Genomic DNA, 24953 nt, shown 5'->3' with positions numbered 1-24953 from the left:
ATTGCTTATTGCCAAGGATAGAATGCTGCCCTCAAATCTACCACAAAAAGAAATGTTAATTGGTGCTGCTGCAAAACCCGTGAAACTAAAATACTATAAAATTGTGTGGGTGTAGTCATGCATGCATGTATGCAAATTCCTCAGAAGAAGAAACATGATTTTGATTATTTCAGTGTTGCTCTACCACAGTTCATTGTGGAAGTTGCAAGTGAACAACAGATTTGCTTTTTTTTTAACTATACATGTAAAGCCACAATTACTTGTGGAGTTTGGGAGGATAGTTTTTGTAGCTATCAGTATGCACAGGGTACAAACACCAGACAATTATCTAGAAGAGAAACTAAAGTAATTTTTCTGCTTTTACTGCAGTGATGATAAATTGAAACACACAAGTCTTACTGGATTGAAAATCTCTCCTAGTCAATAAATATAAATGAGGATCTCATGGAGGCATGTCTCCAGAAGATATAACGTTCCTCTGACCTAACACAACGGAGATGTGGGTCTTATTCAACTCTTGCTCCTTATTGTTTCTGATTTCTATTGTTTTTGAAGACAATAAGCAGGAGAAGAGAAAAGCAATTTATTTTATGTTCATAAACAAATGAAACTTTGGGGAAATCTGGGGTGAAAGAAGAAATGAAAGAACAGTACCAATTTTCAAAGTGATGCTATTTCAGAGTTTTCCAGTCGAAGAGTGCAGCTGGCTTTCTTATTAATTAGGATAATCTCTAGCATTTTGCTTTAAAAGCATACAGTTTTTCTTCCTACATTGACTGCTTAACCATGGCAATTCTGTTCCTTGCAGGCATTCTTAAGCAAGAAACAGCAAAAAAAGACAAAATTTTTTTATAATTTCTTTTTAATGAAGTATACAGTTACAGAGCTACAAAAACATACTTTTACAAAAGATTTCCTTGACAGCATGCCCTAGAACTCCTTTCCAACTAGAATCATAACTCTTTCTTGCCAAGACAGCCAGTCTAATTTTATCTTCCTGTGTTTTCAGCAATCCCAGTTGGAAAATTGTAGAGGATGCTGGCAAAAAAAGATCTATGTAAATTCTCACTGCATGCACTTCTTGCAATTAGGTTATGAGAAAAATCTAAAGACTATACTCTTAGGATTATATTGTGTGTTGTACATAATGGCATAAAAAATGGTCCATACCTACTGAACCTATGTAAATGTATCATGATATTAGTAAAACACTGCTTTTTTAATCTCTAGAAGAATTGTACTCCTATTAGCTATTACATGGTCTAATTTTAACATCAGCATCTATTTATATATAAAGGCTGTAATAGGGATGGAAATACATTTTTACATACAAAGGGAAAACAGTATCTTAGAGAACAAGTATTAACCATTGATCAGATAGCTACTTATGAACATCTTACACTACCCAAACTCTGTATATACCTGTAAGCCTCTTGCACAAGAGAGTTGGAATAGCTTCAACTAAAATGCTAAACTGCATCATCTGTTGGACATCATCCATTAGGTACATTTTAATAATACTTCCAAACTGAACTACCTGCTTGCTTTACTACCACATGGTTTTCCAGGGGTCAACGTCCACAAGGGTTAAGGCTCCTGCTTACACTCCCTGCTGGGACAGGTGTCTATGGAACACTCCACTGATACCAGTGTCATGTAAGCTGACACAGAATCACCACTGTAGAACTGGGTTAAGCTTTCTTTCCACAATTTTTGACCATTCTTTATAATCACATTTTAAAAGCAAACTCTATAGGAACCAAAGCAAGGATCAAATAAATAGCTAAAAGGAAATTTTGAGCAAATGTGCAGAGAAGCAGCATGAATGTTAGATGTTTCCTGACTCTGACCTTTAAAACTGAAGCAACGGTCGGTGATTTAACTATAAGTATTTGTCTACAATACTGAACAGCAAAAAATCTCTAACATAAAATGCTGTACCTTCTGCAACATGATGATCTTCCTCATTTTTGGGGAAGAAGACTCTTATTACGCCCGTGTTGATATAAATCAGAGGCAGGTTGCGGGAAGTCAGAGCATGAGTCCTCATAGGTTGACCTGGTGACTTCCTTTTCTCCTTTTGACTCCGTGGCAACCTGGCTTGAAAAATGCTTGCAATTGCACTTAGCAAAGGAAAACAGAGGACCACATCAAAGGCCTGAGCAGAGAGAAGGATCTCATGGAGAAAATGAGGAGAACCATCTGTGTGACCTTCTGACAGCTTATGGAATGTTCTTCGTTCATTCCTTGATATCAGTTTGTGCCGGACATTTTTTGTCACAGCTTTGGTATAAGTGAGAGAAAGAAATCCATGTTGCTGGTGTGAACCATCTAAAAGTTTAGCAGTTGTCTGTTTCAAGGGAAAAATAAATAAATAAATAAATAAACTACTGCAAAAATCTACATGCAACATTCATCAATTACCATATTTCTGGTTATTTAGGATTCTATATTTTTAGTAGCTTTCTACAGTCATTTAACAATAAAAAAAAAAAAACCAAAACACCTTTCGTTTTTTTGAATGCACAGTTTGTCCACACTTCTCTGCATCAGGTAATCTAAAACGACAAATTTCTGAACATATAGCTCTTTTCTAATTACTTATGTTTCACAAAACTTACAACTAATCAGCCAAAAAAACCCCATTCATTCAAGACACTAAATTTGCCAAATCTTTCTGATATTTTTTTAACTCAGCTACATATTTTGATTCCTCATTCATTTAAAACATTTGTAGATCTCACTCCCTTTGCATTGTTCCTTCTGTACATGTAGACACCATAGATGTTAAAATATCACTCGGGTGCTAAAACAGCTTTACCCCATCTCAGTATGGGTGTATATAAACCACCCATAGTCACCTAAATAAATACTGAATTGGTTTTGCCTCATCACCTCAGAGTATTTAATGAAAATAGCTCTGCCACATACTAAAGCACATAATTTCATTCTACATTGCCTTGTACTTTAAAAATAGCATATTCTTTACTTGAGACAGAATTGTCTTGCTAAATATGACAATTAAATCCTTAGCTCCCCCAAGATGTACAGGAGAGTTTCCATATTACCTTTGAAAGTTTTTTAGTCATTGTTATAAATGGAAAAATGTAAAAACCATTATTTTAACAATGTAATAAACATGTTGACTGAATTATTTAAGATTATTTAAATATTAGCTTTAATCATGTAAGCACAAATGAAAGCAACTATATTTTGCAAGTAGCTGCTTCTTTCAGCATTTTAAATTTGACAGAAATCAATTTAATAAAATTTAAACATTGTTAGCAGAAGAACAACATCTCTTTCTTAAATAAACAGGATACATAGTTTAAATGGTGGAAAACTGGAAGCTTTTAAAATTAAATTAATTAAAACAAATTGGTAAATTTATTTACTATAAGAATTGAAAAAACCAGAATAAGAGAAAGTATTCACAATCAATTTTCATGACGAAAATAAATCAGACCATCCAGAACTTTCACTAACATAAAATAATTCCACAGACCCACAGATAGAGGCCAATGTCATAACACATTAAGTTCTTCAAGGATAAAGAGGCAAGAAGAAAATGACTTAAATATCTCCGACTGAGATATTCAGAATCAGCAAGTAATCTTCCAAGAATTTAAAAAAAAGACTCAAATATGGAATTATTAATTGTTGCATTATCATAATTAGAGAAGCAATTTTATAAGGCTGCATAAAGGTATACTGCAGTAATACCAAGTACTTAAATCCCTAAGTAGATATCAGAATTACACTAAAAATGCAGCATTTAGTACTGGCTTTTACATTTTTGGCCTTCAAACATACTGTGTGTACTCATTACTTATTTAAACAAATCTCAATGACTTCAGTGCTCCGTTGTTATGTACAAGGTTGTGAACCATCAACCCTCATTCCCTTAATCTGCTAAAAAATGACAACTAGTACTAAAGGATGAGGTGGAAATAACACAAGTTACATAATCAATATCACCAAGAAATATATTCATTACAAAAAATAAATTAGACTACAAGAAATTAGGATTTTTTTCTTTTTTTGCTGGCATTTATTAGTGAAAGTTCTGTATACAAAAATTTTAAAAATATTCTTACAGAAGGAAAGAAGCCAGAGAAGTTACTGAAAGGATCCTGCTTGCTGATAGGTCGAACCAACAAGGTACGTCTGTTCAGCTTGTCGGTACAGGAAAGGAACACACCTCCATATTGCCCCAGAGACCAAGAATCTTCCCCAAGGCTTGAGGTAATGAACGAGGCATGGAGTATAGGAAGAAAATAAAAAAGAAACAAAAAAGTTGCTGTAAGCAAAAAAAAAATTGTTTACATTTAGCTTGAGTGTTTTGATGTAATTGCAAGATAAACCTATGCCATATCTTTTCCTAAAAAGCTGAAATTCAAGTAGATCAAACAAAAAAAAGTGATTAAAAAAGGTAACTGTAAAATTTTATGTGAAAGGACAACCTAAAGCAAGAAATGAAGACACATGAGAATAAAAGTAAAATCCTGCATGTAGAAAAGAGACTTACCCTGGATTTTCAGCAGACACCTTTAACAGAACAAGAAGGAGAAAGATTACAAGAACAAAGACACTGCGAATGCAAATCTGTATTCATATGTTAAAAATCAGTATTATTTAGAAAAAGTTAGCTTTTAAGTGTTAAAATGTGCCTTGTACAGTTCTTGTAACCATTCTTTTTAACATGTAGGAGAATAAAGTGAAGTAATTTGCTTAAGAAGAGTTACTCATGTAAGCACCTTAGTTTACTACAGAAATCTCACCAAAATTTTTTCTCTGCATTGTAGAAAAATTCCTTCAAAATGTCCTGACTGCCAATCTCCCCCTGGCCTGGAAGACAGAAAGTTCACCTTATCTATTCTCTGCTTTCGCTTTTAGTCCACAGATTTGCACATAGGAAAGGTACTCCAAATTAGAAAATATAAATGGGAACAGTGACAATTTTTTCAAGTGAAGTAAGTTTTGAGTTTGTTGGGGTTTTTTAGGGGTTTTGTTTGTTTGTTTCCCCCAAAGTTTGTTAAGAGAAGCTGGCTACTGGGATTTCACAGAGTCATAGATTATCTTGGGTTGGAAGGGACCCACAAGGATCATCGAGTCCATCTCCTGGCCCTGCTCAGCACCATCCCCAGGAGCATTGTCCAAATGATTCTTCAACCCTGTCAGGCTTGGTGCTGTGACCATTTCCCTGGGGAGCTGTTCCAGTGCCCAACCAGCCTCTGGGTGAAGAACCTCTTTTTGATATCCAACCTAAATCTCCCCTGGCACAGCTTCATTCTGTTCCCTCTGGTCCTGTCACTGGTCACCACAGAGAAGGGATCAGTGTTTGCCCCTCCTCCTCCTCTCATGAGGAAATTGTAGACAGCAATGAGGTCTCCCCTCAGTGTCCTCTTCTCCAGGCTGAACAGAGCAAGTGGCCTCAGATGCTGCTCACATGGCTTCCCTTCAAGGCCCTTCACCCGCTTTGTTGCCCTCCTTTGGATGCTCTCTAGCAGTTTAATAACTTTCTTATATTGTGGTGCCCAAAACTGCACACAGCATTCAAGGTGAGGCTGCCCAGTGCAGAGCAGGGCAGGACAATCCCCTCCTTTGCCCGGCTGGTAATGCCGTGTCTGATGTATCCCAGGACATGCTCAGCACTCCTGCACGGTGACATGATTTTAAAATATTTTTTTTAAAAAAGTAAAAACTTAAATTAGCAAATATGATATTATATACAAACAATAACTGCATTTGTAACTTAGGCAAAAAGAAAGGAATCAAAATAATTTTTAAGACAGCTCATCAGGAATAAAATCATAAAGAAACGATGGTAACGTTGCTAAATTAATACTAAATCTCCTTCCTATTGTACATAGGGAAAAATAAGCATTCAAAAAGACCTTGCAGACATTGGTTCCCAAGTCAAAATTATTTATACTCCTAAATATTTTAGTTATTTTCAATGCCAACAGCCGTGCTGAAGCTTTTAACTATGTTTTTCTTCTCAAAGAGTAACATAACTATTCTATTTTCTCTTAATCTCTTAATTCCTAATGGAATTAGTTGATCTGTAATGGCAATTACTACCCTAGTTGACTACACAGGCTCTCTCTCTGTCAAGACTGGTGTGCTCATGGCCAACACAAACTAGGAGATGGCACATGCCATCTGTCTCCAGAATCGTGTGCCTGAGTGTCAAGTGACACAGTCATGTCAGTGCAGCAAACTATGCCGACAACAGGACTTGCAGAGTGGGAATGCAGACTCTGAATACACACAGTATTGATGATGCACTGCTTGAGATTAATTCCTGAAGTTTTACTGGGGTGTCTGCACAGCACTGTGCCATGTGACACAGCAGAGATCATCAGCTCAGCTCTCCTCGATACATGAACTGCTGCTTTGCCACAACAACAGATGTTTCTGAAAACGGAGTTGTTTCTCTTCAGCATGTAAGAGTAACATAGCATAAAGCATTAAATAATGGCACTTGCTAACACATCATGAACCAATATTTCAGGAATTCCCTATTCTAAAGTTAAGCCAAAATTAATTTTTTTCATTTAATGGATCAAGAGAGGAGTAATTGTGAAAAAAACCACTCACCTAAATTTGCAATGATTTCTATGTATTTTTCTGGAATTAGATCTAATTCTGAGGAAACACAATTGTGATTTTTATTACTTAAAAGGTTAAAATAATTTAACTGAAATTGAATATATACCTTAAATTACGAATTAAGAAGGAAAAAACCCAAAACACCTCCTGCCTTTATCTTTCAGCCTGAAATTAAAGCATCACAACTCGCAGGAATTACCTGTTTCTGTAATGGTCAATATTGAAGCTTTCTATTTTACATTTGATTTTGGTATAGACATCCTGCATATCCACTGAGGCACTGAGATCCTCTAATTCACTGACAATACAGACTTCTGCAATAGTCAAAGAAAATAAAAATTATTACTTATTAATCTGAAACTTGAAGGATTTTAAGCAAGAAATATATCTGAGACACTACATTTTGTAAATAGGATGATGCTATTTCTACTCAGAGTTTTCTCATAAAGCACTTTTTGATTCAAGTGTCACACTAGAATCCAAACCTTTTTATAAAAATGTATTGAGAAACACACACATGGGGTTTCTAGTTTAGGTATTCATAGCATAATTCCTAGGGAAAAAAAATTGCCAAGATATTTACTCTAATTATACTAGATTTTTCTTTCTCTTGTGTAATTAGTTTTTTTAAAATCAAAGGTTCAAGTACATTTCTTGAAAACTAGCCTTAAAAATTAGTCACTTTATTTTTTCACATTTCTATGGGCAATAATGTTAATAGCTAAGCAGCAGTATTTCCTAGAAAAAAAAATTGAAGTCCTGCAATTTATGGAATCTGAGTTTCTTTCAAACAATTACTGCTGGATGATAATTCAACTATATCTCAAAGAAAAAAAAGATAAGCTGTGCACAACACATATTTTTCTTTTCAACACAGAAGTTGAAACTTCTCCTCTGAACCCTGTATTAAACTTCCTTTGACTTTAGTGATTACATTATGGTGATTATATTAAATTGAACTTATCAGGATTAAACTAGAATGGACTATATATGGACATACACAAAACATATGAATAAATCATATCAAAATGAAACATTATTGGTTCTAAGGAAATAAACGCAGCACTCTACAGAAGTTAACTAACTTATTTCCAGTTTAACTTAATCATCTGTCCACATGGAGGGGAAAGTTTATGTCAAAGAACAACACTGAATTCTAATTTGCATGCAGTAACCTAACTACATTTTGTTGCTGTTATTTAAAATACAGCTCCAACCCATTATTTCTTTGTTATAGTGTTCAGTAATGTTGATACAAGCTCTGAATAGCTAATACGGTGCTGTAAAATAGGCTGTGCTATTTAAAACAGTACATTAGGAATTTAAATGAAATTTTAAAGTAGTACATTAGGCAGAAAAATGCAGAATACCTGTGCCATTATTTCTAGGATCAGGAGCAAACAATTTTACAGTAATTTTTGGCAACATCCACTGCATCCACAGGCTGACACGTCCACTTGAGACTCCAATATTACTTGTTGTTTGTTCCAACGTAATGGAGTCTGAGAAGGGAGAATCATCACCACCCTGAAGAGAATCACCCTACAAAACAAAAGTAATAGCTGAGGCAAAAAAAGGTATTGCTTTTCACCACTTCTGGGGTTTTTTTCTATCTCAACTGATATGGATGCACATACTATAGAAATACAGATTCCCAAATAGTATATTTGAATTAAACAATTTGTAACTAACAGCAGGAAAAGATAAACAAAGTATTTTTCCCTTTTCTTTGGTAGAGATAACAGACTATGGCAAAGACTGAATGGTAAAACTGCAAGGTTTTATGACAGGTCTCCTTAGCATAGCACACTTGCCTTATTAATTCTACACCATGGAAACACAATCATCAATTTAAAACAAAGGCTAAAGGGAATATTTGGAGATGCAGTAGGAAAAGGGATACGGAGGCTTGCACATATCTGAAAGGCAAAGGAAGGAGGACTCACTGGAAGCACCAAATGAAGAGCCACCCAGTAAGGCCCTAAGACCTACACTATGTACACACTGCGTTTGAGTCATGTTTTTCCCCCTTGCATGTGCTTCCCTGTAATTTCTTGGAAAAAAGATTTCAGAAAATAACAGCTTTCCGTAAGAATTGGAAACTTTTTATTTGCCACTTACTAAATACTTCTGTTTAAAAAATGATTGTCACCTGTAATATTCTTAGATGTATGAAATGTTGAAAAATGAGCCTGTAGAAGCTTCTGTGCCATCAAAAATCTCTGTTCCTTCCCTACAGTTTTAAGGGCTCAACAAAGAAGACACAAAGATTAATGTTTTTAGGAGAAGATGACAACAAATGAAAACTATACTGTTATGTGGGCTTATTAGAGCAATGCAGGCATGTTCTGATAATATTTACCAGCCAAAGGACCTCATCCTACTCCTTTGTTGGATCTTCCAAATAGAGAAAGAAAGATGCAAACATACAACTGCTCATCAGCCCCCAGTGTTTACAGCCTATTAAACTGAATGCAAGAGACACATAGTCACTAACGTCATCCAGAAGCTACTGAATATCCAGGAGCATCTCCACTTGCAACTCCACCACGTGTTGCAAATTTTCTTCATTCAAGCACAAAGAAAGGAAGAAGGTTTAGTCACTTTGATCCACTAAGACCAAGCTGTTTCTAAGATTAACAGACCAATAAACACCCAAAGTCTTATCTTTCATTAAAGGTTTGTGGGATTAGGCATTGCAAAATATGATGAACAGCATGTTTGAGATTTATCTAATTAAAAGCCAAGATTATTTCTATGGACGTCACCCCAGAAGGCAGATCTACACAGTAAGCACTACAATTGGGCTGAAACCATTTTAACCTGTCAGGCAAGATTCAGAACACACTCGTTCCAACTTCAGATGCCCAGGAAAGCTTGCTTTCAGTAGCAAACTTAAAATCTGACAGTACTTGCCTCATTCTGCGGTCCAAGGCTGGAAAACGCAAGTATGGAAGTTCTGTTAGCAATCTATTTTCTGGAAGGAGTGGACCTAGCCCAAATCTCATGACATAGCTCATATGGAAGCATTTATGTTGACAAATCACATTTTCATTCAACTCAGGCCTACAATTTAATTTATTGTTGCATCCTGGGATGGGGTTTTAGGGGTTCTACGCCGCAGTTTTCTAAACTATAAGAGGACACTGAGAGAAACAGCAAAGGTACTTTATCTGCGTGCAGTAACCTTTACCCTTGAAAAGCTCAGTGATACCACAACTGAGAAGAAACCATCTACGCTGTCAATAGCTGACTCAAAGAACTTGAGTCAGATACTTCCAGATACTCATTCGTATGAGGAAGGGAAAGCTTGTCCAACTAACCAATGCATGTTTCAAGAAAATAACACCTAAACGTGAGACTATAATAGCTGGACCAGCTTAACAGACATCATATGAAGTGATGCAATGAAAATTAAGATCCAGTTCACCTTCAACCATCTATAGTGACAGTGGCTTTTCGTTAATCAAAATGCATGAAAGCAAACAAGTATATTTCTATTTATTTTTTGTTTTTCTTATATAAGGCATTATTGCTTACAGCTCTGAACAGATTATCTGAAGAGCCATAGGTGATCATCTTTTGAAAAACTGTTAGAATCCTGAGGTCCAAAAAGCATTTTCTCCCTACCACATTCTAAGTGAGCTAACTTCTTTATACAATCCCACCTGAAATCTCTCTCCAAGTCATGGGCTTAGCATCACCCTCTTGCTTTTAGAGTTTGTTTACTCTTCCTTGTCTGTTTTACTCTTACACCGTCTGCAAATTTAATTATTAAATATAGCAGGGCCTGTCTCCTGCTGTGTATCTAGTAATATTTAATGCCACCACAGCAGGACATCTCATTGGAGAAACCTCAGATAGCTCACTTCACTATGATGCATCTAGCTCACAAATTGGAGTGGCACATTGAACACATAGCACCCAACAAAATGAGATAAAAATAAACTGTGGTAGAACCTGCTAAATAACATGTTCAGGGCAGAGGTTAACTTCTTTCTCACAAGCTGTGACTTGCACTTCCTATTTGCTTCTCCAGCAAAATCCTTCCTGCCTCTCACCTTTTTTGTCCAGATTCCCATCTCTTAACACTATTTGCTAACCATGTCCTTGCAAGATACTTCCTACTATGTCCACAAAGAGCTCTACTCTCTCCAGTGCCACTTAATTATCCTACAAGGCAGCACTGACAGTGACACAAGAGTAAATATCTTTTCAACACTGTAAACAAAATTCAGTTTTCTTCAAGGATGCCAGCACCTGTCCTTGGAACAAAAAAGTATGGCAAAAGCAGCCTTGGAGAGTATCAGGCCTGCAAGCTCCCCAGCATCTGAAAGGATGTAGGCAGAGCAGTCATTTCTCCGTGCTAACCAGTGTTAGCCCTTATTGCTTCTCCTGAAATGGCAGGCTCCGGTAATAAGACAGTGACATAACCCAGCCATTTTGCTGTCCTCAGCTATCCCTGTCAATCCTGGGCAAACACTAGCCTGCCTCCCTTCAACTACTCTGCTCACTTGTAAAGCAATGAAAGGTAGGAGTGAAAAATCCTTCCAAAACCTCAATGCTTTTGAGATTTAATGAGTCTTTATTTGCAAAGTCCTCATTCTTAGAGGACATCAAAGAAACCTCAACCTATATCATGACTTGAGATTTCATGCCATGAGAATGGCATTAGTTCTGATCCTTTCAATTTCTGACAATAAATTCCTCTGTATTTGTTTCTTTTCTATAATATCCACACAGCTCCTTTGACCCTCTGCCTTTCAATAACTTCCCACACCTTCGTAATTTGCTTTTGAATGATTGCCCTAAAAGATGATGATTCAGTGTTGGACTTTCACTGTGTCTGAGATGACCTTTCTCATCAAAACTCACATGCTCTAAAAAGATGGTGGAGTCAACAGCACTTTGGGCAGATCCCTCCAGCAGATTTGAAGGAAGGAGCCACCCAAAGAGAATTTCCCCGTGCTGAGATCTTCAGATGGATTTCACAAAGCATCAAGAAATAAAAGCCAATAAAGGTAAGGAAAGGGAAAAACAATACTTTCATGTTTATTTACAGTTCAAGATAGTATTGTTGACAAAGATGATGTTCGGTGGACCCATTTGTAGCTCTCTATTACTTGCATTCTATAAAAAGCTATTGTTTTCTTCTTTTTTTTTTTTTTTAAATCTGAAGAATTTTTCAAGTTCTGTTTGTACCATAAACACACTTCATTTTGCCAAACTGTAACTTAAAAACTGTGATGGAATGAGTGGGAATTAGAGACAGTGTCTTTCTTGTCTTCCACACCCCCCCCCCCCCCACTCTCCCATTGAACATCTTCCAAAATGGATTTTGAATGAAAATCAACTTTGTTCTAAAATTTTGGCAGGTCTCTACATTTCTGATAGTTGAAAAATAAGTAAACAATAGTTGATTAAACTTAAAGGGGTACATTTAACAGAAAATACGTATTGCCACCATGGTAATTTTTGAATTTTATAATTGGGTTCTTTTATTTTTGCAATTTAATGTTTTCAGATGTTTCATGCATTTTGTTAGGGTTTTTTTCCACAGAGAGCTATTTTTATTTAGTGGTTTGAGTACAAAGATAACTTTACTCTGAAGAAAAGTCACGCTATAATTTTCCCACACTTCTTTAGGATTATTTTTCTGAAGATATTAAATTGTGTACAATGCTTCTCAGAGAATCAGTCACTTGGTAATTCTGGCACAAGGCTACTTAAAACTGTATTTATGAGATTTCTGAAGAACTGCATTTACCCTACAGTTACAGATACCGACCCAGATGTATCATTAGAAGCTGGAACTGCAATTGCCAGGGTTTGGAATTCATTCTACTACGCAGCCTGAAAATCCTACCAAGGGCTTCAACCCACTTGGGCTTTATCTCACCTACAATTCTGTTCTTGGGCTACTGCAGTCCCACCCAGTATTCCAGGTCACTTGCCCTTACTCCCCCTCGGAGTGACAGCAGGTCAGTGTAGCTAAAACTGGGCTGGGCTCTGGGGCCCAGCAGTGATCTCTTGCTGGCAGCCATGGCAGCTGCAGAGCTGGTCCAGAGACAGCCCCAGCTGCTCAACACCCTGTCCCTGTCAGAGGGACACCATGCTGCCTCTGCCTCCTTCAACAGTTTAACTTCAACATACTACCTACATTTTTTTCTGCAGTGGAAACATGTGTAAACAGCTGAATTGGCCCATTCCCTTTGTCAGTGGCAGATGCTCCTCTGAAGACAGATAGAACATGTTGTATGACTGTCCTTTGGGAGGCAAAAATCGAAGAGACTGCATTTCTTAGCCTTCTGTTCATGGTACTGTAACCACAACCATTAGGCAGAGTCAAAGGGTCTGAAAAACTGATGGTCTGCAGTAGCTGACTTTTTTTTTCCCCCAAATACGCTCAAATTCACAGAAATTTTTTGCAGTGAAAACTAAGAAACTGAAGTGAGAAGAAAGACTCTTGTTTCTCATTGAGTTTCAATTTTCATTTGGGATTTTCAGCACCCAGCATGTTATTGTTAAATATGTTTATGCATTACTTTTCTGCTCTGTTTCCAGCTCTACTGAAAAATGAAGCCAGAGTCAGAAACCCTGAACTATTTTCCCACAACTTCTCATGCCAAGTCCTAAAATATACAGTTTAATTCTTTTACCAATTGTTGCAAATTGACCAATATACTGAGTTTATTTTCTTACCAGAATTTATCTTTGTTCATCAGGAAGATCCAAACATATGAGGCCTTCATCCTTGGCCTGCCTAAAGCTCAGGGATGATCAGAGTTTGGCCACACTAATGCTATGCCTTATCAAAATAACTTCTGCGTTCTTGCTCAATCACTGAGCTTCCCCAAGGACTAAACACTTCTACCACTGTTTGTACTTAAGTAAACAGTAACAAGTGGCCTGTTGCAGTCTGCACTACCTTACCTTTTCCAAGGCAGGGATGGTAGAAATGATTAACTGTTTCCAGCCTCCAGTATTTAAGCCTCTCACTCATGCTTCTCTGTTCTACCACACCCAGGCTAAAAGTCAGTAAACCTAGGTAGCTTTATCCACATCAGCCCGTGGTGCTCAAATCAAGAAAAGACTTAGACACAGCTTAAAATATAAATCATTCACAATCACCTTTTTTTTTTTTGCTATTTGATATAGTTGTGCAAGTTTGCTTTCTTCTTTTATAGCAAGTCTGTTGCAGTTGAAAGAAACTTTAAAAATAATCATGTGTCTCCCACAGAGCAAAATACAGTAACTATAAAATCTCTAAACTTAAAAAATCCCATAGCTATGGTAGCAAAGCTGGTGTTGTTTGACAGATTTCAAGATTTCAAGGCTCAAAACTATAGAAATATATAAACAAAATACAGAGTCTGATAAAAAAACAAACTTCTGGACAACTTCTGCAAGTCAAACCTATAGAAATATATATTATTATTTAATTCATTTATTCTAACATTGTCCCTTGTTCACTAAATCACTAAATTTCATTTAGATGATTTAGAATTCTTAGGATAAGAAATTTTCTAGCTAGTGTGTAACATTTGTTGAGAATAGTAAGAAAATTAAATAAATGATAAAGAACATTTTGTAAAAGGGTAGGATATGAACACTGAACTTGGACCCATATTACCAAAATAATCTTGGGAACATACGGATTAAACAATTACTGAAGAGTTTCAATTAATGCTTCAAGTACAACATGTACTCCAAATACTGCTGTCTATATAGATGATAAAAAACAAATTGTTATTTATAAAGCTGGTGGTTTCTGATTGTAATGAGAAATAATTTGATGTGAATAGGGGGAAAACCACTATTTTTGTGACCATATAGTTTTCCTACTATTATTGCTTCCCTTCAATTCTGTACCTATAGCAATATTTTTCACAACTGAAATCATGCACATGTAGATATACACCAAAACTAAGGTTATTCAAATAATCTACAAACATTTTAGTGGAACAACTTAAGAACTGAAACTCTAGCTCAAACACCTTTAAATGTTAGATGCCTCTACGGCGTTGTGTGTGTGTATGATGCATCTAAAAAGTAGGCACTAGCAATCACCATTTCATTTTCTCCAAACCTGAGAATTAATATAAACTATACACAGGGCTAAGCCAATCCTGGCCAAATGCTGAATATGTATTGCACTCCAAATCCAAATTACTGTATATCTGCCTGTGTTCAGAACTGTTCTGTGATGTGTCCCTAAAGTTGATGGGGCTATCCTGAGACTGAAAGCCAGTCATTCAGAAAAGTCTCCCTACATTCTAATAGATTTATGTTAAAAACAAAGCACTGAATACATGTGATACCTTGGTATAACTTCAATTCATCTGACACATTTTTGACTCTTTCTTGGAGCACAAGCAAGGTCAACTCACTATTTTAATTTGCAAACCTGACAGAAGCACTAAGAAAACCACAAATACTATGCCTGTGCAGTTGCAAAGCTTCCTGTGACCACCCATTCTACTCTATACCAGCCACCTGGTGACTTATGGCTAATGATACTCATGGATGAAGTTTAACATGGCACTCAATCTGATAAAAGAATTAGCCTGCTTTCCTCAGTGTGGCGCAGGACTCCTCCCCCTGCCTCAAATATTTTAAAGTCTCAGGCAAACACCAACATTCTGATCAGGTACCAGACGGCTCCAGGCAGTTACACAGTGTTATAAACTAAAGAAGCAGAAATACATGAACCCGAGTGGCCAATCATATCTGAAGATGCATACACAAATGCTCGTGTGACAGAGCTACAGAAGCAGTGTGAGACATGGACAGCTGGGACAGGGGAATGGACTGAGCTTCAGGAGTAGGTCACAGATGGCACAGTGTTCAAGAGATGGAGGCGGGGTGAGCACACAGCTGCATGCAATGCCAACCTTGGAAGCCTTCACAGCCCAGTACCTCTCCTGGTTGCCAATGCAATTTACACACAGCAGCTCTCTACTGACCCAGGCATCAGAGTGACTGGCTGACTACTTGGAACAGCTCACAAGTAGCACAGGTATCACAGGTATTTTCAAAACAACACTTACTACTCTACTAATTCTGGACATGAAAAATGGCTTATGCTTCCTGACCTGAACACACTAACCACAGTTTTCTAACACAAAATAATACACACTCACTTCAAAGAGAAACAATACAAACAAATAATAAATATAGGCACAACACAGCAAATGTTTTTTTTCTCTCTTTTGTTCCACTAAAATGAGTAATAAGTACTATGCATTAGTTTATTGGGGCAAACCACCTGGACTTTACTACTCTTTCTGATTTTTCTGGTTCTTCCTTGACTGCATACCGCTGCATTTTGTAGGTCAGAACTCACATAACACTTTTTTTTAAGAAATAAAAATACCTCTGTAGTGGTTCCAATGTCAGCAGATGGACTATATGTGCTGGTATCTGGTGGAATGGTACCAACGCTACTTTTAACCGGAGAACTAGGAGGAACAGGTCCTGTCATGGTTTCAGTATAGACAGAAGACACAGATTGATATAGAACTCCTTTCCTCTGAATTTTATTCCAAACTTTACTTGTGATCTCAGCCAGTTCATACAGAAGCTGCACCTAAAATAAAAAATTAGACTTTATTTTAGGATGAAGCTTTTCTTAATGAGGTGAAGGAAAAATCATCAAAGTCCTGATGACTGAGGCTTAGAATATAGCAGAACTGAACTTCTCACCATTTATAATGTTCTGATAAGAAACTACATTGCAAATAAAATAATCAACATCATTTACAGTATATTGACTCTGATAAAAATAATCTGTTCTTTGTGTAAACACATGGTACATAGCTCAAAAACATAAACAATAACATGGTCTTGTAAAATTTTTATTAACATAAATTTTAACAATTAAGCAAAGGTAATTTATCATATATTTCATATGTATAGATCCTGTCTCTAGGAAAAGGCAAATGTAAACTTATAAAATATTAACAATGCAAAATTATTCACTAAAATTCTATTAAAATAATGATCCCATGCAGCATGTGAAACTGATCTAGCTTTGGAAGAATATTCACTACCAAACTCAATAGTCTCCCGGCATATGTCATTCCAATATTTAGAAACACACTGTTTAACTTGCACATTGTTTGACTCAGTTCTAAGATATTTACACAAGTTTTTGTAAATAGGCATTAATCATGGAATTTGTATGACAACATATTGGAATATACTGTATAAAAAAAGGTCAGTGAAAACTGAAAATAATATATAAGCAGATTCACAGCTGGATACCATACCCAACTTGCCATTATAAAAAATTTAAATTCTCATATTTATAAGAACTTTAAGCCTCAGGACACTTTTGCTCTACGAAGCTTGCTTCTTATGTGGGCAGAACAGACGCAGAAAAATACTGCTGTCAATCTATATTTGATATAAAACAGTACTTGATTTTGTGCGTGAGAATGTGTGATGAAGTCTCAAAGTACATGGTGCAGTCCTTTCTTAAGAGGTGAAATGCTGGAATTTTATAAAAACCTTCTTAATTCATCTTGGATTTTCTTTTGAAGTTTGAAGGTTTACACAGAGCAGGTCACATAATCTTTTGACAGAATTTTCCTTAGAGGAAACAAACTTCACAGTACATTTTTTTTCCTTTATACACAGAGCAATCTACAGCCAAACAACTCTGGCTGTGGTGAAGGACTCTTTCAGTTATGCTCTAAAGTATTTTGTGTCTGTAGTACTCTGATAGGCTCTAGTAACCTTTAAATTACCAAATTCAAGTTTCTAAGTTTTCCCAAGTCTTTTCCATGTAGTGCAGGAAGCTCAACTAATGTCCTAATGTAACTAACTAATGTAACCTCCACCCAATCGATTGACTAATATAACATTAACTGGTGTTGACACTTTGCTGGCAAAAGTATCTCTAGAAATTTAATAGAATACAGGCAGATATCCAAATCATACATGCTTGCAATTTCCCCATGTACCAATTTTTTTCCAAGAAACCAAAAGAGAACTTAAGCTATATTTTTTTGCTTTAATGAAACAGGGCTTTCAGAAAATTATTTATGCTATTGTTCCTAAAGACACAAAGTAATGCAAATGAAGGAACTTGTACATATATGCAACTTTTCATATATGCTCATATACAAGGTCAAAAGGCTTGTCATCAGTTAATCCAACACTGAAAGGTTCAAATCTTACTGAGGTTGCAGCAGTCCTAATCATTAAAGCTAGTAATTACTTATCTTGTCAGGGAGACTTTTTTAAATTGCTCAGGCTAGAATCTTTCCAGCCACTCTGAAACAGTGGCTATTTCAGATAGCAGTAGCCATGTCTCTGAACATCACAAGCAACCAGCCAACCAAGTAGTATGATCAAAATACTCTATCCCACTCTGAAACTAGGGACAAAATAAGTTTGTAGCTACACAGTTTGTGGTATTTGGGAGTGGGGCTGCGACTGAGCCTCATCCCCAATGGGCTACAGCTGTGAAAAGCAGGTGAACAGCATTGAAAGCAATGAGCCATGGAGTGCCTGGGTGCACCGACCAGCCACCAAAGGGAACAAAGGGCACACAGGTGCAGTGCATGAGCAATGAGGGGTATAAAAGGCTGGGCTAAAGCACAAGAAGGGCAGATGCTTGCAGCCTTCTGAAGTGACATGATGTTACTGTGTATGGGCAGGTGTTTAAAGCCTTCTGAAATTGCACGGTAATACCCTGTGTATTGTGGCCGTCTCAACTGTGACATAAGTTCAGCAAACAAAAAGGCACACTTTCATTAGAGGGAGATGATTTTCACAGAGTTATGTTAAAAGGTAAAAATACCAAAGAGCTTCACAATAAAGCCTAATTAAAACAAAAACGATGGTGTGTGTCTACATGTAAATAAAATATCAAAACTTCAGATAAAGTCACATCTTTGCTTATTTTTAATGCACATTATTTCATTCCATTGCAACATTCCATGTTACTGATTAAAATGGAAGGATTCCTTTTTCTTTTGTTGGTTGTATGTTTTCAAATGTGTAGTCTCAATAGTTTACAAACACATTTCTGATTATAGGAGAAGGGCTAGTATAAGTGTAAGGCCTCCCTCCTCTCTAAGTATTTTTGAGCATATATAATAATTATTTTTGGGACACACTATTTAAGAGAAGAAAAATGGTAGGACAAAAAGGGTAACTGCCAGTATTTGTTAAAAAAGGCTTCCCTCTCACTGCTTCCACTCCCTCCTCAGCAAAACCACACATAACTCAATAAGACCCCACTGACTACTTGGCAAAATCTGTAAAGCTCAATATGTTACAGCATTTTATACTTTAAAAATAACACATTACAACAAAATTGAAAACTACAACCAAAGACAACATCCTGGCAATTTTGCACACTGGAAGTATCTATTGACTTTACAATTATCAGGACATGGTTTCATATTAAATCATAATAGTCATATAAATATAATACTTCACCTTTGCTACCATTTAACAAATTCACCAAATTTCACCTAGTTTGAGGCTGTCATCTATAGAAAAAATACAGCCTGTCACTGTAAGGAATCAAATTTCATACTGTGAATTTATGACTATTAAATGCTGTTTATGGAACAGCATTTTCATCTTCTATCCTTCGACATCTGGTTCAAGAAGACTGATTGCATTTTTTTCTTCCCTTTTGCATAAGTAAAGCAGAAAGGACAAGTAAGGCACATGTAAAGGAGAAAAGACAGTTCAAGAACCTTTAGTAAACTCAAATAATTACTCCGCATCCTTTCAGTCATTAATAAATTAAGTAACATCAGTAAATTAATAACATCACAGTGTACAAGGACATCCTTTAAGACAACAACATTTGATCTAATATTCCATGCTACAACTTCATTTTAACATTTCACTATGCACATAGTATGATTTATATGGAGCTTAGAGTTTCAGTTTTTTAGTGGAAATATTTTCTTACTGTTTGCAAAACAAAATACTTAATTACACTTTAATAGGAATGCTTGAAAAATATTGTATTTTTCCATTTTCTTCTTAGTTCTTAACTCATACTTAGGTAAGGCTTGCACTTATAACAATGCCATTCCACTTTTAATATTATTAAATACCTACTGTATTTGAAATTACAGCAAACTAGGTCCAAGTCATTAAAATACAAGATGTGCCTTCTGAAAAAAATCTAAGAACACCTTTTCCTTTTAATAAACACAAATAAGGTGGTAACTTTTGTATACATGCATTCATCTGTTTTTCCTTCCTTTTACTGTAGGATACCATTGTTTGCCTAAAAGACACTTTATGTTCAAAGAAACGTTAGTTCCATGAAAATGTAGCAAAAAACCGACACTAAACCACTTCAATATAAGAATCCACAGTGACAGCAGAACAGTATCCTAGCCTTTAATGGTACATCTGCAATTCATTTCACTCCATCACCCAAAAGATGCATTTATACTACAGCTATTACATTTGGAGAAGAGTTTAAATTACAGAAGTTGAGAGAGCTTCAAAGCAAATCTCAATCTAAGCACCTTGATCTTGACGACCCAGTTAAAAAAAAATTAAGATAGAGACCCTCTTCATGAAAATGCAGATCAATCGTACTTAAATCAAGTTATTTTTAACTTCCTTTTATAAATCAATTAAATGTACCAACCTGGGGGTTGGAGCATTTTATTTCAAGAGATTCAAGGTCGACATGGAGGCAGACAACAAATGAGTGTCTGGATTCCGGCCCTGAAGCAAGCAGTTTCTGTGAAGTCACAGCTAAAGTAGAAGTACAGCCCATTGATTCTACCAAATTAAGAGTCATTTGCTGTCCAAGAAGAGTATATACACTGAAATGGTGCAGACTAATTGTCCATGGAAAAGCATCACCTAGTGATTAAAAAGAAGGGGAAACAGTTAAACAATTGCTTAAGAAAAAGTATGGTATTAATTTCACAAAGCTAGCAAAGGCCTTATTCTAAACCACCTTAGAAGTCAGCAAGTGCAATCAACAACCATTAAATTGATCTCAAACTCTCATAAATATAATTCAACCATCATTTCCATGCTATACATCAAAATCTAAACAATAGCAATAAATTTTTTACAACTTCTAAAAACTGAAATCCATTGGGAATTTTAACTCCAAACTGTGAACAAACATGTACAACATAGTCCTTAAGGAAATCTTTCTGGTTTTTGTAATTTTCTTCAAACTGAGAAATATCTAGAAAACACTCCCCACTTTTTTCAGCATATGGATGCAGTTCAGAGGCAGCTCCTTCTATTATATACTTAAATCTATTTAGAGGCTATAATACTAAAAAAGTGAATTCTTTCCTTTAAATTCTACAGGTTGCATCTCAACACAGTGGTGCTGCAGAGTGAAGCCTATTCCAATGCTCATAGGGCAGCTCTTTCCACCGCCTCACTTAAACTTCCTAGATGATGGATTTTCTAAAACCAAATTACTATGGACATACACTTAGTACTTAATTTCTTATATTTAGGAGAAAGCCTACCCAGAGAAGTTCCTGGCATCCCACCAGGAATCATATCAGGAATAATCAGTGAGGGAATTGGCAGTGCAAGCTGAACAACAAAACGCCTACAGCTTCTGTACAATCAGTTTTCTTTAGGTTGTCAGTAGATGAAACATAAAAGTTTCCAAAACTTTTTCCAAAAGGGTCACAGAACTATTCAGGTAATTCTTTAAAGGGCCAACAGGAACTCCTTTTGGTGAAGGAAAATTTTCAACAGCTCTACCAGCTAGAGTTGGGAGGAACTGAGCACACAGATTACAGGACTTAAAACAGAATCTCTGTGGTGGGTTGACCCTGGCTGAGTTTCAGGAACCCATTACAGCTGCTATCACTCCCCTTACTCAGCTGGACTAGGGGAGAAAATACAACAAAGGGCTGGAAGACAGGGAGAAATTATTCACCTGTTACTGTTCATGGGCAGAACAGACTCAGCTTGGGAAAGTCCATCTGGAGCCAGTTGGAACTGGCTTTGTTGGATGTGAGGAAAGCTTCTGGAATGTTCTCACAGATGTCAGGCCTGCAGTCCACCCCACTACCAAAACCTTGCCATGTAAAGCAAATACAATCTCACATATGATAGCCAGGTCCCAGAGGAAAAAAATTAGGCTCTGGGAGAATCACCTAACCAAAATTCAAAGAATGTTCAAAAGAAGTGAGGAAAATAAGGCAATAAAAGATATGTGGATAATTCTAATTTTACCTGAAACAGATAACGAATGGGGTTTTGCTCTTCAGAGGGATAAGAACATAACAATATTTCGGGGGGCCTTTGGGGTTTCTTTTGTTTGGTTTTGTTTTCTTTAAAGAAAGTCTTCATCTCATTTGTCAGATTTCCTACTGAGGAAGTTGGGCCTTTTTGTCACAACTTGAACAACTTAGAGTCTGTGCTCAGCATGTGAATTTTCAATCCACCAAAAGAAACTGCCTGTTCCAATATGAAGTAACGTAAAAGCAGCTGGATGAAGTGCCACATCCAGACACAGTAGGCTGATGAGCATCCACAAACCTCAGCCATGCCTGAAACAGTCTTCATCTTTGCAGGGAAAGCAGAGAAGGAGAAAAGTTGTCCTCCTCATAGGAAAATTCAGTAAGTTACTTGGTATGAGTTTTGATTTTTCAAAATTTTGGCCTAAGTCATGGATAAAAAGAGTCCAAATTAATCTAATAACCCAGAAGCATGGGAGCCAGTCTTGAGAATCAGAGGAGAAAATGGTAGACAAAGGGCTGGGCTGGGCCCCTTGGGGTGTCAGGGGACAATAAAAAATTCAAACCAGTGTTTTCAAACAATATATGAAGAGTGTGTTTGCTGCCTGTGTGACCTACAGTCAATACTGTCCTGCTGAGAAATCACAACACTAAGAAATAGCACCAACTGTTAACAGTGATCAGTTAAAGAAATTAGAAAGGGTTTGAAATTAAAAGAAAGCTTCATTCCAACATCTTTTAACCATATTATTTTAATAAGACTTCTATTTTTTTCTTCCATAGGTGGCTTCAGCAATACATATATATGGTCAAAAGTATGTATCAGAAAACTCTGTGTCTCATCCTAAGAACAAACTGAAAACTTCAAGAGTTTATTTTGAAGCTATTACATACTGAAGAATTCAGTTCAAAGTAACTTGAAAATATTTTCAAAAGGTTTGCAGATTAAAACTTTTGAAGCAATTAATTTGTGTTTTTTTCCAAGTTCAGTCATCCAAGAACTACAAAAAAATAATTGCAATAGATGGAAAAAATTCAAATGCAAAGTCAACTCCAATGACATGTTTCTAATTATTACATATGAACTTTGTTTTTCTCTGTGACCACCACAGTAAATAAACATAGTTTATATTTCATGGATTAGAAAGAAAGAATGTCTACGGAAAAAAAATCAGTGGTAGCTCTACTAGACTGCACACAATATCTACCTTAAAAGGAAAACAATGATAAAATGTTATCAAATTACAGAAACCACAGTATGTTGAAAAAATACTTTGGTAAAGACACAGTGAACTTACAGCTATAAAATTACCCCAATGTCTTCAATTACCTCATCTTCAGCTCCATATACACTATATGCCTGGTTTAGCATTTTATTGGAACTGTGCACATGATAAATCCTTATTTTGTTGTTGTACCTATGTCTTACTTGTTTCTAAGAAAAAAATGCACCTTCATTCGTTTGCAAATTTGTTTTATGAAACTATTAAAAAATTAATTCGAAGCATCTAAACATCAAAAGCAACATTGCTTATAGGATTTTCCCATAATTTAAAGAATGATTTCTTGGTAGAAAGGAAAAGTCAGTGCCAGTTTTAGCAAAATTTTCTCTACATCTAATCTTCCCATCTATGTATACTACTATTTTGTCACCTAATTAATGAAATTCTGAAATATTTTAAGTAAATTGGGAAAACTGGAATTGCCTTCAGTGGAACTACAGTACACCCAATATTTATTATGGCCAGATTATAAAATGTACACATGAAAGACTCCTACTATGGTTGAAGATTCTTGTTAATTCCTCATCTACTATTATAATAAATCCTTCCTTTTAATTTTGTAGAGCATCTTCACTGATTTGTATTTAAAAAATTATTAATTAAACTATTTGATAAACTATTAATTAAACTATTGATAATTTCTTAAGTTTATAAATACCACTTTCAGGTATTTGGCAGTTGACCGACCCAACCATCAGACAATTTTCAAAGAAATGGCATTTATCTGCTATTTCCAATAGTTTAGAAAGACTAATTTCCTACAGAATTTTTGAATTATTTTTCCAATGTATAAATAAAAAAATTTGGTATGTGGAAGCTCTTTCTCTGGTACTTATTGATGCACTTGACTTCTTTGCTAGAGTTAATCACTAATGCTTATAACAAGACTTCCCATATGCATGACATACAATATTGATAAATGTACTTAACTACTAATAAATGTTATGTTTGCTCTCATTTTTATGAAGTACTTATCTTTATTTTAAAAAACAGATTGCAATTGTGGTATTTGTACATGATGTTGTGTATACGATGCTGACAGTTCTAAAAAAGAGAAATTTTGTTTGTTTAAAATCAGTAAAGGTAGGAGGGAGATCATGAAAGCTCTATCATGTATGTGCTCTGGGATCTATTCCCGGGCTTACCATTGGTATCCCCTGCAATCCTTAAAAAGCAACCTAACTACTGTGTCTTCACTTCCCTTTCTGTACCCACACTGCAGGGTCTTTACATGGATTTCTAAAGCCCTTATTCTCATGGGACATGCAATGTTTAAAAAAAAAGATACTGCAGTCACTACATGTCAGGTCACTTGTACTTCCTCCCAGTCATGCAGCAGGAAAGTAGTTCTGTGTCTGCATAACTCCAGCTTCTCCAACGTGAGAACTAATTTTACAAGCCATTCTCATAACAGGTAAATTAAACACAGTAATCACTATTACAGATGATGACATCAACTATAAGCTGAAATAAACCAAAATAAGGTAGATTTAGATTAGATGTAAAGAAGAAATTATTCACTACAGGAGTAGCAAGACACTGGAAGAGGCTGCAAAGAGAAGTTGTGGATGCCCCATCCCTGAAAGTGCTCACAGCCAGGGTGGAATGGGCTCTGAGCAACCTGGTCTAGTGAAAAGTGTCCCTGCCCTTGGCAAGGGAGTTGGAAATAGACAATCTAAGGTCACAAAAAAACCCCTCCATGAAAAGGCACACCATATTAATGTCAAATATTTATCTTAAATATAATACAAGAAAAAATAATTTCTGTAAACTTAAAGGTAAACATTTTTTAAAATCTAATGCAAGATGGTAACATGTAAGAAGGCCAACATACTGCTGT

At 36.0% G+C, this 24953-nt stretch overlaps 1 protein-coding gene across 4 annotated transcripts in view; it reads right to left on the bottom strand.

The window, feature by feature from the left end:
• The window catches only part of VPS13B (vacuolar protein sorting 13 homolog B), a 429427-nt gene that overhangs the window by 178153 nt on the left and 226321 nt on the right, over positions 1–24953 (bottom strand). For 2 of the 4 annotated variants that reach the window (XM_053998051.1, XM_053998058.1), the window contains exons 24-30: positions 20252–20472; positions 15992–16204; positions 7986–8157; positions 6815–6929; positions 6604–6651; positions 4098–4239; positions 1942–2350 (exon numbers count right to left, since the gene is read on the bottom strand). In XM_053998051.1, coding sequence (XP_053854026.1) covers positions 1942–2350; positions 4098–4239; positions 6604–6651; positions 6815–6929; positions 7986–8157; positions 15992–16204; positions 20252–20472 — 1320 coding nt within the window. The remainder of the gene's footprint in view (positions 1–1941; positions 2351–4097; positions 4240–6603; positions 6652–6814; positions 6930–7985; positions 8158–15991; positions 16205–20251; positions 20473–24953) is intronic. The other 2 variants (XM_053998068.1, XM_053998077.1) reach the window with 1 other exon arrangement.

This window comes from Vidua macroura, chromosome 1 (assembly GCF_024509145.1).
Source record: "Vidua macroura isolate BioBank_ID:100142 chromosome 1, ASM2450914v1, whole genome shotgun sequence".
Taxonomy (NCBI): Eukaryota; Metazoa; Chordata; class Aves; order Passeriformes; family Viduidae; genus Vidua; species Vidua macroura.
Note: the sequence above shows the minus strand (reverse complement) of the source record. Positions and strands in the feature narration are given on the sequence as shown.